This window comes from Podarcis bocagei, assembly GCF_964188305.1.
Source record: "Podarcis bocagei genome assembly, chromosome: 13".
NCBI lineage: Eukaryota > Metazoa > Chordata > Lepidosauria > Squamata > Lacertidae > Podarcis > Podarcis bocagei.
Window position 1 is genome coordinate 22,195,429 of NC_138138.1, and position 15,760 is coordinate 22,211,188.

General features: G+C 44.4%; 1 protein-coding gene across 2 annotated transcripts in view; it reads left to right on the forward strand.

Annotated features, from left to right (window-relative positions):
• The window catches only part of B4GALNT2 (beta-1,4-N-acetyl-galactosaminyltransferase 2 (SID blood group)), a 37,611-nt gene that overhangs the window by 11,961 nt on the left and 9,890 nt on the right, over positions 1–15,760 (forward strand). For both annotated transcript variants that reach the window (XM_081166536.1, XM_081166535.1), the window contains exons 3-7: positions 5,442–5,579; positions 10,219–10,325; positions 11,098–11,135; positions 13,831–14,011; positions 15,161–15,247. In XM_081166536.1, the coding sequence (XP_081022662.1) occupies positions 5,442–5,579; positions 10,219–10,325; positions 11,098–11,135; positions 13,831–14,011; positions 15,161–15,247 (551 nt within the window). The remainder of the gene's footprint in view (positions 1–5,441; positions 5,580–10,218; positions 10,326–11,097; positions 11,136–13,830; positions 14,012–15,160; positions 15,248–15,760) is intronic.

A 15,760-nucleotide genomic window follows, 5' to 3' on the forward strand; every position in this document is an offset into this window, starting at 1 on the left:
ATTGGTTATAGCAATCAGCCAATAGGAAATTCAAGCAGGCTGATTGAACAGGAGGAGCAAAGGGGGGTGGATTAAGGAAATATAAGGGCTGGCCATAATGGCAGGAGGCAGGGGCCAGAGCTTGGTAACCATATACCACTGTGCCTCTCATTTATTTGTCTGACAAATAAATTATTATTTTAATTTCTCTGTTGCTGCGTTGAATATTTCATTCCAGCTAAGCGTTAACCACAAGCAGGGTGCTACATTTTATGGTGCCTGCGACTCGGATAAGTGGTCTGCTGGAACGCAGCGCCTTCGCCTCACTGGACGGGGTACAAGAGAGAGGACAACTGTGCCTACCCAAGCGCGCACTGGAAAAATTTTTTCCAGGGGAACGCAGCAGTCTCGTCTGTCTGATACCCTGCCCACCGACGGCGACGGACCGGGGGGGACCAGAGAAATAAACAGGGAACCAGCTAAGGGTAAGTGCACTAAGGGGTTTTGGCCCTCCAATTAATTGGGAGGAAGAGAAGTCCTGATCAAACTTCTGCGTCTCAGTAAAGGGGAACTGAGTACGCTAGGTGGCTGGGTATATCAGATGGTGATCTGGTGGGGGAAAAGGGAAGAATGGGAGGTAGTGTGTGGTGAAGTATCTGGCGCATTGCATGTGTGAGAAAGTACAATGTGTAGCTGACCTAAGTGTGGAGTGAGTACTACTTCGTTTACCAGTAAGGTGTGTGTGTGAGTGACTGAGTGGAAACTTCACAGGGCCATACAATGGGAGTTGGGGGTTCAAAGGGGGGAAATACACCTTTTGAATGTATGTTAAATAATTTTAAGAAAGCCTTCTCAGGGGCATATGGAGTCAAACTGACGCCAGAGCGCCTGAGAACGTTATGTGAATTAGAGTGGCCGAAGCAAAATACTGAATGGCCATCTCAAGGAACCTTTGATATAAATTTAGTAAGCAAACTTTGGTCTAACTTCGCCAAAGAGACTGGAGGGTGCCCAGAACAATTTTCATATATAGATTCTTGGCTGAGCACATTAAATAAAAATCCTCCATGGATAAGGGAATGCAAAGTCCAACGATGCAAATTATTGGCTGTAAAAGCCAAAGCTAGGAAAGGAATCTTGCCAAATAAATCCAAACACTCCACCAGTTGTAACCCCAAGGCAAGAAAGTGGAATGAATAATGGGGGTGGAGTCACAGAACTTGATTCCTTGATAGATTATGATAAATATCTTCAGGAGGCATTGGAGTTCTATAATGAAGCCCAAGCAGAAGTGGTTATTCCACCTGTGAGTCCCAGTAGAACTCCATCTACAGTCTCCTTTAGTGGAACAACTGATTGCCTACCCCAAACCCCTGTACATCCAAGTCCTAGAGAATTATTACAGAAGTTACAGGGAGACCTTGATCGGTCAGCAAGCAATACAGCCACCTCAGGCTATGATGGACTTGGTGACTTCAATAATAAATACTCATAGTCCTACTTGGACAGATTGCCGCCAGCTCCTGAATACTCTGTTCACCACTGAGGAAAGGAGAGACATAATTGAAAAGGCACAGATATATTTGCGTGAGCAGGCCAGAGTGGGAAATATTTATAATATTGACCGTCATCTCCAGGACAACTTTCCCTTGGAAGATCCTAATTGGGATCCAAACAATGCAATTCACCTGGCCAGGCTTACCACCTACCGCCAGACGCTTGTGCAAGGTATCTGCAGGGCATGCCAGAAGCCCACTAATATGTTTAAAGTCTCAGGAGGGTAGACGTGTTACCCATAACACTGTTTTGTGTTCGGTGCACACCCACAAAAGACTTAAGTTGTCACCTTTTGAGCTCCTGTATGGGAGGCCGCCCTCCTTTGTTCAGGATATTCCAACTGACCTCAAACAAATAAGAGACCATGTGACACAGGGACAAGTGCAATCTCTCTCCCGTGTTTTTGTCTCTCTCTCGTGTTTGTTTGTTTGTTTGTTTTTATCTTAACAGGTGGGCCCTCGAGCGCACGCCGTGCAGCATTGCCGTGCCGATTCATCAGCTTCAGGCTGGCATAGCATATGGGTGAAAGAGTGGAAACGTGATCCACTTGCACCTAAGTGGCGTGGACCTTACACCGTCTTGCTCTCTACTCCAACAGCGGTGAAGGTAGCTGAGGTGACCCCCCTGGATTCATCACTCCCGTTTGAAGAAGTCCGAAGGCAGTTGGACATGCAAAGGTGACCCCTCTAATCCTCTTAAACTGACTCTCTCCAAAAACCCCTGTATCTAGCCCTACCGGGAACGGGCTAGGTCTCGGGCAACATTAGACGACCGGCCTGCTGCAGCCACAAACCTGGAAGCTGGCTGACCTGCGCACGCCTGAAGCTTGAGGAGCGTCTGAACCAGAGACTGTGAGCGGGAAGATTCTCTTATACAATTGATTGACTGCCCCCTTGTGGAACAATTATCAGAGATATTACACATTGGGGATCCTTGGGATATATGTTTTGGTCTTGGTGGTTCCCCATTTCTGTCACTGGGGGAATTATATAGGGACTAATATTTATATGCTATCACAATACGGTAATCTTTTGTGGAAGGAATGCATATGCTAGACATCAACATGATTTTATTATTAATCCTGATCCCTTGGGAAGGGGAGGGTCCTTGAATCTGACCAAATTTGCTAAATATGGATTCCGCTATGATCACAATATGTGGGTAGGTTTAGCTGAAATGGTAGGCAATGTTGCAAATAGGACCAATTGCCTTGTTTGCTCTCTTGGGCCAGATGATTCAGAGGGAGGTATGCCCTTATTACCGATACCATTAAATGCTATTGGTATGGTAAGCGAAATGCCACACCAAGCAGAAGTACAGAATTTCCTCGGATGGAACTCAACTAAACATTACGAGTTATACCTGTACAAGGGGAATTCTGTGTACATAAATCATCAGATGCAGCTGATTCTACCATGATAGGCTCTTCTCATTGTCACTATACTTGGGATTATATTAAGAATAGTCATACCTGGGCAAACGGTACTACCTATCGAACTCGGAATACCTTGCCCTGTGCAACCCCTTTTATTCATGCATGGAAAGTGGTATGGAACATAACTGTGACAGAGAAAGGCAATCTAACATACTGCACTGTGAACTCTATACCCCTTGTGATATTTCGCCTTCTGTACTCCACGTACCAAAAACCTCAGACCCGATGGTTGTGGTGGATATGTGGAGAATGGGCATACAAGAAACTCCCTTCCAAATGGAGTGGGACTTGTTTCCTGGGATGGGTATTACCACCAATTTGGATTTTGCCCACTAGTTCAGCTAAGCGAACACGAAGAAACGCTGATATTTCTCATATAGCAGGAGGAAGTACCCAAAGTTGGAGCGGTACTGATGATTGGCCACCAGAGCGCATTATAGCCTATTATGATCCTGCCTCCTGGAATCCTGGTGAGCTCATACAAGGGGCACAGGATCCTATTTATAATCTAAACAGAATAATTCGATTGCAAGCAGTAGTGGAACTTGTAACCAATGTAACGGCCCAGAGTTTGAGACTTATTGCACAACAGTTGGATGAAAGTAGAGCCGTCATTTTGCAGCTGAAAATGGGAATGGATTATGTACTTGCCAAGCAGAGAGGCCTATGCGGAGTCTTGAACTTGACAGGGAATGCCTGTTGCTTTAACATTTCAGATAATGGTGAGGCAATCCGTGTGTTGGCCACAAAGATGGAGAATATAGCACATGTCCCAGTACAAACATGGGAAGGATGGGATATGGGATGGTTACCTAATGTCACAGGACTCAAAGGGATATTATTGTCTTGCTTGTTTTTCTTGACAGTAGTAGTGATGGTTTTATGTATGATGCCATGTATCATTTCATGTTTTAGAAGTACAATTAGCAAGATGATTTCGAATGAAACTCTACCTCATATCATGGCCCTATACACAGCTTTAACTCAGGAATATGATGCAGATCAAGCTATCAAGGACGCTTGGTCCTTGAGCTTGAAAGGGGGGAATGTGGCATCTGAATATAGACTGCATTTTTAATCAAGGCATATATTGGCTTATATCTTGATCAGGTTCCTAAATTAAATGGGCTTAGATTTTCAAAAGTTTCATGCCAGGCAGGCCAGCTGTTTTTAGAGAACCTTGAGAGTGTTTTCCTCCTAGACAAGGAGACGCCATCCGAGCTATCCTGATATATGGCTGTCAAACATTTGTTTAGAAACCTTCAAATGAAGGAGATCTTTCAATGTTTATGTGAACCCAAGGTCTCTGACATCTGTTCAAGATAAAAATTTAAAATTATTAACCATCTGTTTTGGAGGGCAAGGAGGGCAAGAGGTGAGCTGGTAATTAAGATTCCTTGTTGAGACACATGTAAGATATATTACTACTTATTTGTCATTTATAGATGTAACAATATATAGCTCTTTGTCTGCCATATAAGGACAGGAGGATATGAGTGTATCTTAAAATTGGTTATAGCAATCAGCCAATAGGAAATTCAAGCAGGCTGATTGAACAGGAGGAGCAAAGGGGGGTGGATTAAGGAAATATAAGGGCTGGCCATAATGGCAGGAGGCAGGGGCCAGAGCTTGGTAACCATATACCACTGTGCCTCTCATTTATTTGTCTGACAAATAAATTATTATTTTAATTTCTCTGTTGCTGCGTTGAATATTTCATTCCAGCTAAGCGTTAACCACAAGCAGGGTGCTACAGTATTGCCTTTCCCGTAGCAAAACATCACAACTTTGGCGGTTTCAGGCCTTGGACGGAATCCTTTAGTCTATCTTCCTAAATGGGGGGGGGCCTGAAGCGGTGACCCACGCCCCCCCTTGCGGCGGTGATCCCAGGGTTCCCCGTTAAAAGGGTCTTGAGGGGAGGCATTGGCCATACGCCGAGAGGTTATCATTGCTCTCCCCTCCAATGGTGGCGAAACGGGGGGGGGGGGGCTCTCTGCTTGAATATACGTTCTCCAGAGCCAGCCCAATCCCCACACATTCTGGATAACCCTGATGTCTCCCAGATCCACAGGTGGGGACTGGGAAGGATAAACGCCCAGTGTCTGAGCCAAGGTCTCCCTACACCTGGAATTTAATAAAGTTGTGGCCAATTTTAATCCCATAGCACGTTGTCTTGAGTCATTATTCCGCTTGGGGGTCGCCTGGGGTTGGGGGGACTCCGCCTGTCCACGCAATATACAAATATGTATTTAATATAAGAACATTTTTCTTAAATTCTCTTTAAGTTTTATACTTTGTGGACAATTCCTTTTATTTTATACGATTTCAAGCATGGTTGGGTCTCCTTACAATGTAAGATGTTGTGCAGCTACTCGCAAAACGTAACTTTATTTTATATTAATGGCCCTTAACTTTTATTTTTTTCTCTCCTTTCTCTCCTGCTTGCCCCTCTCCTCCCTGTCCAAAACAGGCTAGGACCAAAAAACCGCTGCGAGTGCGTCGGAGCCAAAAAGCTGACAGTCTATCAGTTGGGGAACTATATTGATAAGGATAAGCTTGCTGCTGTCACAGAAAGGCGCGAGAAGGAATTTGTGGATTATCGGCGAAGGTAATGTTAACTTACCCACGTGAACCAGAACTGCATTTTCAAGAACTTTACAACGTAACTGGAAGGGTTGTGGTGGGTCATAAGGGTTATCTTCATGGATTTGACCAGCGATGGGGAACCTGTGTTCACCTGCCTCCCTGCTGAAATTGTACTCTAGCTCCCATCAGCCCCAGCCAGCATGGTTGATGTTCTGGGATAGGGGCAATCACATCTGGAGTGTCACAGGTTCCCCATACCTGGATTAGGCAAAAAAAATGTTGTTGCCTCCACATCAGAATTTTAGAGGACCATGCAGTACTTTCCCAAAAGCTCCAGTTCCTTGCAGTTATAATTAACTTGGTCTCCCATATAAATGCCACTTTCCCCAGCAGCAACAGCATCTCAAAATAAAACCTGGACCAACCGTTAAAAGCCTCTTGAAACCAACGTAATTCTATGAGGTTCATTTGCGCTCTTCCTTGAAACGAATGCTCCTTTACAAATGAGGGTCCCCAAATCAAAATCCAGCGGCTATCATCGCATCTGATGACATTCAGTTCTAAAAGTTAATAGTACTAAAAGTTAGTTTGTCATGCTTTTGGATGCAAACTCCCATCATCCCCACCAACATTGAGCAGGGATGATGGGAGTTGCTGTGCAGAAACATTTCAGAGCACCACAGGTTGCTAGAGATGGGAAGGCCTGGAAAAAACCTGGAAGAATTGGGGGAACCAACGGGTTTTTTCTTGTTTTCCAAAAAAATCTCCTTTTCCAGAAAATTTGAAAAAAAAAATGGTTTGATATAGTTTGAATATTCCACACTTCTTCTTTTTTTCATTTTTCCTGAAAAAAATGGCTTTGGGGAAAAACAGAAAAAAAAACCCTGTGTGTCCTCCCCAATTTTTCCATTTTCCCCCCAGGCCTTCCAGTACCCACACTTTGGAGCTCCCTGCCGACTGACACCAGGCAGCTGCTCTCACTGTACTCCTTCCAGCAACTGCTCAAAACATTTTTGTTAGGGCCAGCCCATCTGAACACGTAGAAGCTGCATGCGATTTACTTCCTTTTAACCACTGCCGACTTTAATCATCTTTTGAATACTCTTACATACCTGCTTTTAACTGTTTTATCAATCATTTTCATGTCCTGTTGTATATTTTTGTAAACTGTTTAGAAAGCTCTCTTACCATCATGCGGTTTATAATATATAATAACAAATTCAATTTAAAAAACACACACACACTCATTTTCCTTTCAAACAGAGTTTGAGCCTTAGTGCAACATACTATTCAGTAACTGGATGTTGGTTACCTCTGGGCTTGGCATGCAAAAAAAATTGCCTTATGCTTTGCCCCGGCTGTCCTCAAGTAAAGATGGGAAGGCCTGGGGGGGGGGGACTGGAAAAACGGGGGGGGACAGGTTTCCCCCCGTTTTACCCCAAGGCCATTTTTTAGAAGTCCATGAGGAAAATGACAAAGAGGAAGAGGAAGAAGAAATCGAAAATGATAGCAGTAGTTCAGAAAATGAGATAGAATAAACTGCATGTATATGTTGTGTCTTGGTTTTGTTTTTGTTTCTTTAAAAAAAACACTACCCAAAGGGTAGATCTTCTATGGAGCTTAAATACTGAGGTGGACCTTAACTTTATTTGCTGTTGGTGCTGAGGGGCAAATCTGATTATTTTTTATGTTGATGGTTTCTTGCTTTTTTGTTGCTTTTGAGGGAAAGGGGGGTGGTTACCTGTTTTATTGCATGCATAATACTTTTATATACACTGTGTTTCATGCAATTTGTAAAACTACTCCACAGCGAACTTTTTTTTCAATTTTTCCAAATTTTCCATTTTCTCCTGGGGGGGGGAACAAGGCGGACGGACGTTTGTTTTCTCAAGGCTTCAAAATTTCCGGAAATTTTACATCTCTAGGTTTCCCATGCCTGGTTATAGGGGAAATCGCCAGTTGGCACTAGCAGGCGCAGGAAAGGAAACAGAATGGAAGGAGACATGCTTGAGAAGATAATGGAGAAGATTTGGCTTAGTTCTCCTTATTTGCGCACCCCTTTTCATTTTTTTAATTAATTAACTTTTTTTTGCAAATTTATAAAGAAAGAGAAAGCAGGAGAAGGGGGAAACAGGGAGAGGAAAAACCCACTGGTTTGCAATAACATATACAATTAGCATCTCTTCATCTTAAGTTGCACATGTTGTTGTTGTTTAGTCGTTTAGTCGTGTCCGACTCTTCGTGACCCCATGGACCAGAGCACACCAGGCACCCCTGTCTTCCACTGCCTCCCACAGTTTGGGCAAACTCATGCTGGTAGCTTTGAGAACACTGTCCAACCATCTCGTCCTCTGTCGTCCCCTTCTCCTTGTGCCCTCCATCTTTCCCAACATCAGGGTCTTTTCCAGGGAGTCTTCTCTTCTCATGAGGTGGCCAAAGTCTTGGAGCCTCAGCTTCCCGATCTGTCCTTCCAGTGAGCACTCAGGGTTGATTTCCTTAAGAATGGATACGTTTGATCTTCTTGCAGTCCACGGGACTCTCAAGAGTCTCCTCCAGCACCATAATTCAAAAGTATCAATTCTTCGGCGATCAGCCTTCTTTATGGTCCAGCTCTCACTTCCGTACATTCCGGATGTACGGAAGTTACACATACAAACTGATATACGCCACCCAAATGTCTATGTAGGTAGCCAAGTGAAATTAAGGTGGCTTGTGACAATGCTTTTTATAACCATCAATCCCCACAGCAGTGCGGGATTCCAAGGGTCTGGGCTCTCACTCGGGGTTCGTGTTTCCTTTGGAAATGAGGCACAGCGGAGACCGGGGTGTCTTTAGTATATATGGTTTATTTACACACATATACAACCTGAGCCTATAATGGAGGAGCTTACAGCGTTACACCCCAGGAGGGTTCCATTTCTCTCATTCCTGCAGCCTTGAATTCTAACTGCTGCCCCCCCCTCTTCAGCTTGCTGCGTTTACCAAAATGCACCATTTCACATTACAGAGAAACTGTAATCTTAAACCTCTACTACGACTGCTACTCACCTTTGTCTCTGCTAAATAACACAGAGTTCAGGGAGGAGGGGCCGCACCCCTTTGCCATCTTAGCTCATGGCTCTGCTGCCTGTCATTGGTCCCTTCTAATGGCCCATTTTCTCCCAAGCAATTTCCTGGTAGGGGGCAGGAAACCTGGCCTGTGTTTTGACACTGTTAAATTCAGCACCTGGCAGCCCGTCTTAATACTCCAAGCATTGGTTAACACCCACTAGATCCAGCACGATTAGAGTGATGAATTTAGCCGTTGGGTGAGTCAAGGCACACGCAAACCCATAATAATATGTTCGCATGTAGCAAGAGCATTTAGTTCTTCAGTCCATTGTGTAATAGGTGGCGAAGGTTTATCCTTCCAGGCCTGAAGTATTGAGTTTCTCTTGTGGAAAATGTGGCTGACAACTCCTGAGGCAAAGGTGTGTTAGTCATGAGGGACTGTGGGTACTCTTGTGCTGGTTATAGGATTCCCAGAGAGACGTTGTGAGAACAGCATGTTGTATTAGCTGGAACATGGGCCACATTCACAATATTTCAAGCACTAATCATACCCTGCAATGAAAACAGGGACGTCCTTTTACTATTACTATTTTACTATTATTATTCCCCACCCATCTGACTGGGTTGCTCCAGCCGCTCTGGGCAGCTTCCAACATATATAAAAACACAATAAGACATTAAACAAATTTGAACGTACCCTATGCAGGGCTCCGTTCAGATGTCTTCTAAAGGTTGTCTAGTTACTTATCTCATTGACTCGAGGGTTGCATAACTCCATACCTTCCAACATTTTTTGGATGAAAATAGGAAAAACAGAGGGACATGGGTGGTGCTGTGGGTTAAACCACAGAGCCTAGGACTTGCCAATCAGAAGGTCGGCGGTTCGAATCCCCACGACGGGGTGAGCTCCCGTTGCTCGGTCCCTGCTCCTGCCAACCTAGCAGTTCGAAAGCACCTCAAAGTCCCTTGCCGATTATGCCACATTAACAGTTATGGCTCTCCCTCCCCCCACCCCCAATTCTGAGAGCTCTAGTTCATTAAGGCTGCTGAGAGTAGTCAGGAGACCCCTGTTCCCCTCACAGAGCTACAATTCCCAGAGGGATTTTTTGTCAAACCACTGTGCCTGAGGAGAATTCTGTGGGGGGAAATACCGTAACTCTTTGCGGCTGTTTACACATTTGCATATATTCTGTATCTCACGCACTCCCACCTCTGATTTGGAAAGTGGTGCATGCATGTTGCTAAGCACAATAAATATGTAACCTGCCTTGCCTTGTGAAATACTGTGTTCTGTCGCATTTTCCCACAAATCGCCTTCAATCCTACTTGAGAAAAAGAATGGCCTGGCTGTGTTTTAAGTTGTCAGTTTCTACGCAGCCTTTGTTATGATCTATAGTTGGACCTAGTCGCTGTACAGTATTGTGATGTTGTTCAAGCCTGCAAGTTAATTATCCCAGAGAAAACGGGGCCAGTTGCTCTGCTCAAGGTGTGTATTTTGGGCAGGTGGGCTATTTTTTATTTTACTTTTTAAACAGTTTCCTTGCCTGTGATTCCCACACTCGCAACATGGCTTCTGAAGACTCAAGTCCTGTCTCTTTGCTTTGACCTAGGTATCCCTTCGAGACAAAAGATGTCCTTATTGCTCAGCCAAACACCCCTTTAAGCTATCCGATTCAAGGAGCTGAGGTGATGCCTTTGCACACCATGGTAATTCCAGGTATGTTAACAGACGTAGCTGAATGACATTTGGAAACATTAAACAGTTAATAAAGGTTATTGACCTAAGGCAGGGGTCAGCAAACTTTTTTTTTTTTTTTGAGGGGGGAAATGACACTTCCGGGGGGGAAATAACGATAAAAAAATTAACAAACAGAATCGCCAATCCACGGAACGTCCGTGGGCCGGATCCGGAGGGCAATTGGCCCAGATCTGGCCTGCGGACCGTAGTTAGCCAACCCCTGACCTAAGGCTTTAGCTGGTTCTGTACTGCAGAAATTCTAAGTTGACTAGTTGACATTTCACTTGGTATCAAGGAGACCACAGACAGGGCACCCATACCATGTGTGTCTGTGTTCCTTAATACAGAACAAACAGTTCTTTAATACTGAACAAGCAAACATGTCACACAAAGCCCTCTGTTTGGTGTTCGGTTTTAGGTCCTCTTGGCATCTAAGGAGCCTGTGTTTGGTAAACTGAGGCAAGAGAGTGAAAAATTAGACAAGCAGTTCAAAGGTCACAGAAATGCTGGTGTTCACAAACTGAAACAATTTTATTTCCTTTCAAACTTTTGGACACAGTGGCCACTTTCCTTAAGAGTGCTTATAGCTTTTTGTCTTCTTAGCATGCTGGTTTGGGCTCAATTGTTTCTTTCTTGGGAGAGTATTGCAGCCAACTCCGTAAATCAAGCTTTGCTGGACTTGTTGGGGTGTGGGGAACGGAAAATTGGAAGAGTGTTAATGCCAGACCTGTGCTTGCTTTTGTTCTTAAAGGGCTTGGTTTCCATGGAGCAAGTACAGAAAACCTCCAGGTAACTTTGTGTTTTCATTAATTATTATTTTTTAAATAATTTTTATTAGCCGGCCAATCAAATCAAATTAAATCACATCACATAAATTCCAAATTACAAAGCCGAATTTTAAATTTTGTTGAGGGGACCCATATTTCAAGATCCGAAGGGGGATTCTGATCATCTTCTTGCTACTGCGTTAATGTCCAAATCAGTCCAAATCAGTCCAAACAGAGTCCATAATTCTATCCAGTCTTATCTTGCTGTTTCCACATCACATCTTGTTCATATATTTTCTCTTTTTCCTTTATGATCTCTTCTGATAGTCTCCTCAAGCCGATAAACACCAATAATAATCCTGTGTGAATTTTCCGTTCTTCCAATCCTCAAATCAAGATGGTTTCCATATAACATCACCTTCATAGATAACATCGCTCTTTCCATCATTCATTACAGAACTGTTGATCTTAAGTCCCTCTGAGGAGTTTCATCCAGAATATAAAAACAGCTCTATTTCTCTATTTCTCCTCTCAGACTTAAGTCCTCCGACAGAACTTCCCAATATGGCGACGATATTTTTAACTGCGTCATTCCAAAGCCCTTATACATTCCACACTCTTCTTAAAACATGCTTTGGTTTGAAAGTTTATCTCCACACAGCCTTAAATCCACAGCTTAAGTCCTTAAATCGACATTCCTGAAGTGTGTGTGGGGGGGGATTCTTGTTTAATCACATAAAAGAAAGAAAGGAAAGTTTTTTCCCCCTCCCCCATCAGCCCCTTTGCCATACCGAGTCTTGGCGTATCTTCTCATAATTTATGCTTGTTCCTCCGACTCGTCTTGATTTATCAGAGATCTCTTCTGTTAGCAATCTTTGCTCCCCCTCCTTCCTCGAAATATGTGCATTCCTTCATCCAAATTGTTTCTTTTGAAGTTCTTGCAGCTAGTGGCGCGAATCAGAGACGGCGTCCAGGAGCACCGAAATCCCACAGGAGGGCTTTGTGCCTAGTGCCCCCATCCCCACAAATTCGGGGGTGGTATAGGGCACAGCAGGCAAGGGCAGCCCCCCCCACCATCCTGGGGGGGGGTAGGGAGGCTAATTACTCCCATCATAGCCTCCAAAATACCTCGTGTGGGTTGGAGAGATGTTATTGTCAGCCATCTTCTGATGCGCCCCCTAGTGGACCCCGGTGTTTTCATTAATTATGTTTCATTATATGCTCCCACTTTCTGAATTATCAGACAACGCAGCTGAAAGAATCGATGCATAACAATGGAATGGATAGCATGGTTGAGATTGTATCTGGTGACAAGCATGGGACATACAAAACTAGCAGTCCAGATTCCTCAGACTCTGAAAGCTGGTTGGGTCTTGAATGTTGTTTCCCTGAGAGAAGCAGGCATCCATGGCCCATCTAAAACATTTTGTTGCCAGAGGAAGAAAACATTATTTATTCCACTGCTTCTTTTTTTTTAAGGCCTATTTCTCAAGTACCAGTAGCTCCTTTTCACATTTTAGAAATGGGGCTTTCTTAGTACAAAATAGGTGACACAAAATAAAAATGCCTCCACATGGAAACGCACCACCGCTGGTAAACACCCAGCTCACAAAGCTTACTCACAGAGCTCTCATAGATCATGGAGTTGGAAGGGATCCCAAGGGTCATCTAGTCCAACCCCCCCCCAACAATTTAGGAATCTTAAAAAAAAATATTAGTATTCAATTACAAGCATCCAAAATAAGCCTCATTATATCCATATCAAATCACAATACCAAATCAAATATCAAACATCAAGTAATCAACTTTCCAATTGTATAATTTTGGTCCCTCCCCCCCCCCACATGTGCTAGAATTACAGGTTTGGTAAATTCTTTTAATTCTGCTTCCAAAATCTAATTTAATCCAGTTACATTCCAATCAAAATAATAATCCATATTCTGCAAGTCAGGAATCTCAACTAGATCATCCATGACATGTTGTTGTTGTTTAGTCGATTAGTTGTGTCCGACTCTTTGTGACCCCATGGACCAGAGCACGCCAGGCACTTCTGTCTTCCACTGCCTCCCACAGTTTGGTCAAACTCATGCTGGTAGCTTCGAGAACACTGTCCAACCATCTCGTCCTCTGTCGTCCCCTTCTCCTTGTGCCCTCCATCTTTCCCAGCATCAGGGTCTTTTCCAGGGAGTCTTCTCTTCTCATGAGGATCCAAACTCTGCTTACAAACCTCCAAGGAATTAGAGTCCACAGCTTCCCAAGGCAGTCTGTCCCACTGGTGAACAGTTTGCTGTCAGAAATGTCTTCTGAAGTTGTGTCTGAACCTCCTTCCTTGTAACTTGAAGCCATGGGAGTCCTGCTTTCCAAAACAGGCCTTGCTCCATTCTCCATGTGACAGCCCTTAAGATCTTAGAAGATGGCTATCGTATCTCCTCCCAGTCTCCTCTTTTCCAGGCTAAACCTACCCAGCTCCTTCAAGTGTTCCTCATAAGGCTTGGTTTCCGGACCCTTGATCTTCCCAGTCGCCCTCCTCTGTGCACATTCCAGCTTGTCAGCATCCTTCTTAAATTGTGGTATCCAGAACTGGACATCCCCTGATTTCTGACCTTCTGTTTACCCCCCATTTCCTGCTGATGTCCGTTTGTGTATCACCTGATTTAGATGAAAATGGAGGGCTTTTATTTGCTCCTAAGACTTTTTTTGGGACCCAAAATCTCCAGGTGATCCTACAAGTTTCATTTGGTGCTCTCAACACTCTGGCTGATGTATCCCAAGACGTGGTAGGTGGGCGAGGGGAAAAGAAGCTGACCATCTCTACTCCCCATGTGAAGCTATTGAATTACATCCTGGAACACATCACGTACACAAATACAGAGTATCTACTCGATGTTGTGGATCTGGGTGAGTTGGATTGCTATTGCGGGACAAGCATTGATTGCCCTTTGACTTCACCAGCCTGAAATCCGTGTTATAATTATTGCAAGACGCTTTTGAGCAGCTTTCCGGCCATTCTCCCTTTTGAACGAATGCCACAAGGAGGCAGCGAATTATTATCTTTTCAGATCTTGCTTTATTTCTTGATAAAATGCTTTGCGATGTTGAAAATGGCTTGTCCTCCTCGTTTTGAAGACCTGGGGGCGGGGGATTGGAAAAGTTTTGTGGAAGAATATTGCTGCCCAGTCAGAACTGACATTTGAGATGGTTGATTAAAATAGGCACCCTCTGAATAGCACCCAAAGCAGAGAAAATGATAGGTTCCTGCATTGCAGGACAAGCCGATCAGAAGGTTGGCGGTTTGAATCCCCACGACGTGGTGAGCTCCCGTTGCTGAGTCCCTGCTCCTACCAACCTATCAGTTTGAAAGCACCTCAGAGTGCAAGTAGATAAATAGGCACCACTCCTGCAGGAAGGTAAATGGCGTTTCCGTGCGCTGCTCTGGTTTGCCAGAAGCGGCTTAGTCATGCCGGCCACATGACCCGGAAGCTGTACGCCGGCTCCCTCGGCCAGTAAAGCGAGATGAGTGCCGCAACCCCAGAGTCGGCCACGACTGGACCTAATGTTCAGGGGTCCCTTTACCTTTACTCCCCAATATAACTGCTCACTTACCCCATCATCAAGGGTCAAAATAAACAGCCAGTGTTTCTTTTTCAGAAGGCAGCCTTCTCCCGCGTTCACTACTCACATGCTGGTTTTGTACCTTAGAATCACAGAATTATAGAACTGTAAAGTTGGAAGGGACCCTGATCATCTAGTCTAACTTCCTGCAGTGCAGGAATATGCAGCTCTCCCCTGCGAGGATCGAACCTGCAACCTTGGCATTATCAGCACCATGCTTTAGCCAACTGAGCTATCCGGACTGATCTTTTAAAAGACATGGGCATTGCCTGCTAAGAGACACTTAAAACAGAAGGGTGGATTCCACCACTTTTGGAGTATGGCTTGCATATTCCTATAAGTGGGGTGTGTGTGTGTTTATGGTCCCAAGTGCCATCTGAACTATGGAAGCCAAGAAACGGACAACTGCTGACCGACCTATCCATTGCTTTCCAGTGACATTTACCATGGGGACTCATCAGGTGAGGTTTCCTGTGACCATCCGACAGCCGGGCCTTCCTAAGCTGTTTGACCCAGGACCAGGTGAGCTTCTGATGCCCATTCAAATAGCAAAACCATGATGACGTAACACCTTAATTGGCTCTCTTAACCAGAGGTGGGTAGAAGGTAGGTCTCTGGATGACTTTAAGCCAAACAACAAAGGTTTCTGACACCTAATCCTGAAGAACAGCAACAACAAAATAATGCTTCCACCTACCGCCTCAAATCATACTGCTGAAATGACGGGAGGCAGGGGTGGTTGCAGCCTGTAATGGATTTCTCTGTGGAAGGACTATGAGCTCAGTTCTGGTACTCAAAACAAATTCCTGGGCTCAGAATTCCTTAATGCTAAATATATGTCCTTTGTAGATGGATCTTGGGGTTCTGGCAGAAAAACAAAATAGATGTGCAGCATAAAGATATGCTGCAGCTAGACTGGTGACTGGGCATGGCCACCAAGACCATATAACACCGGTCCTGAAAGACCTATATTGGCTCCCAGTACGTTTCCAAGCACAATTCTGAGCACAGTGGGTTTCCACTGAAATGAGGCTG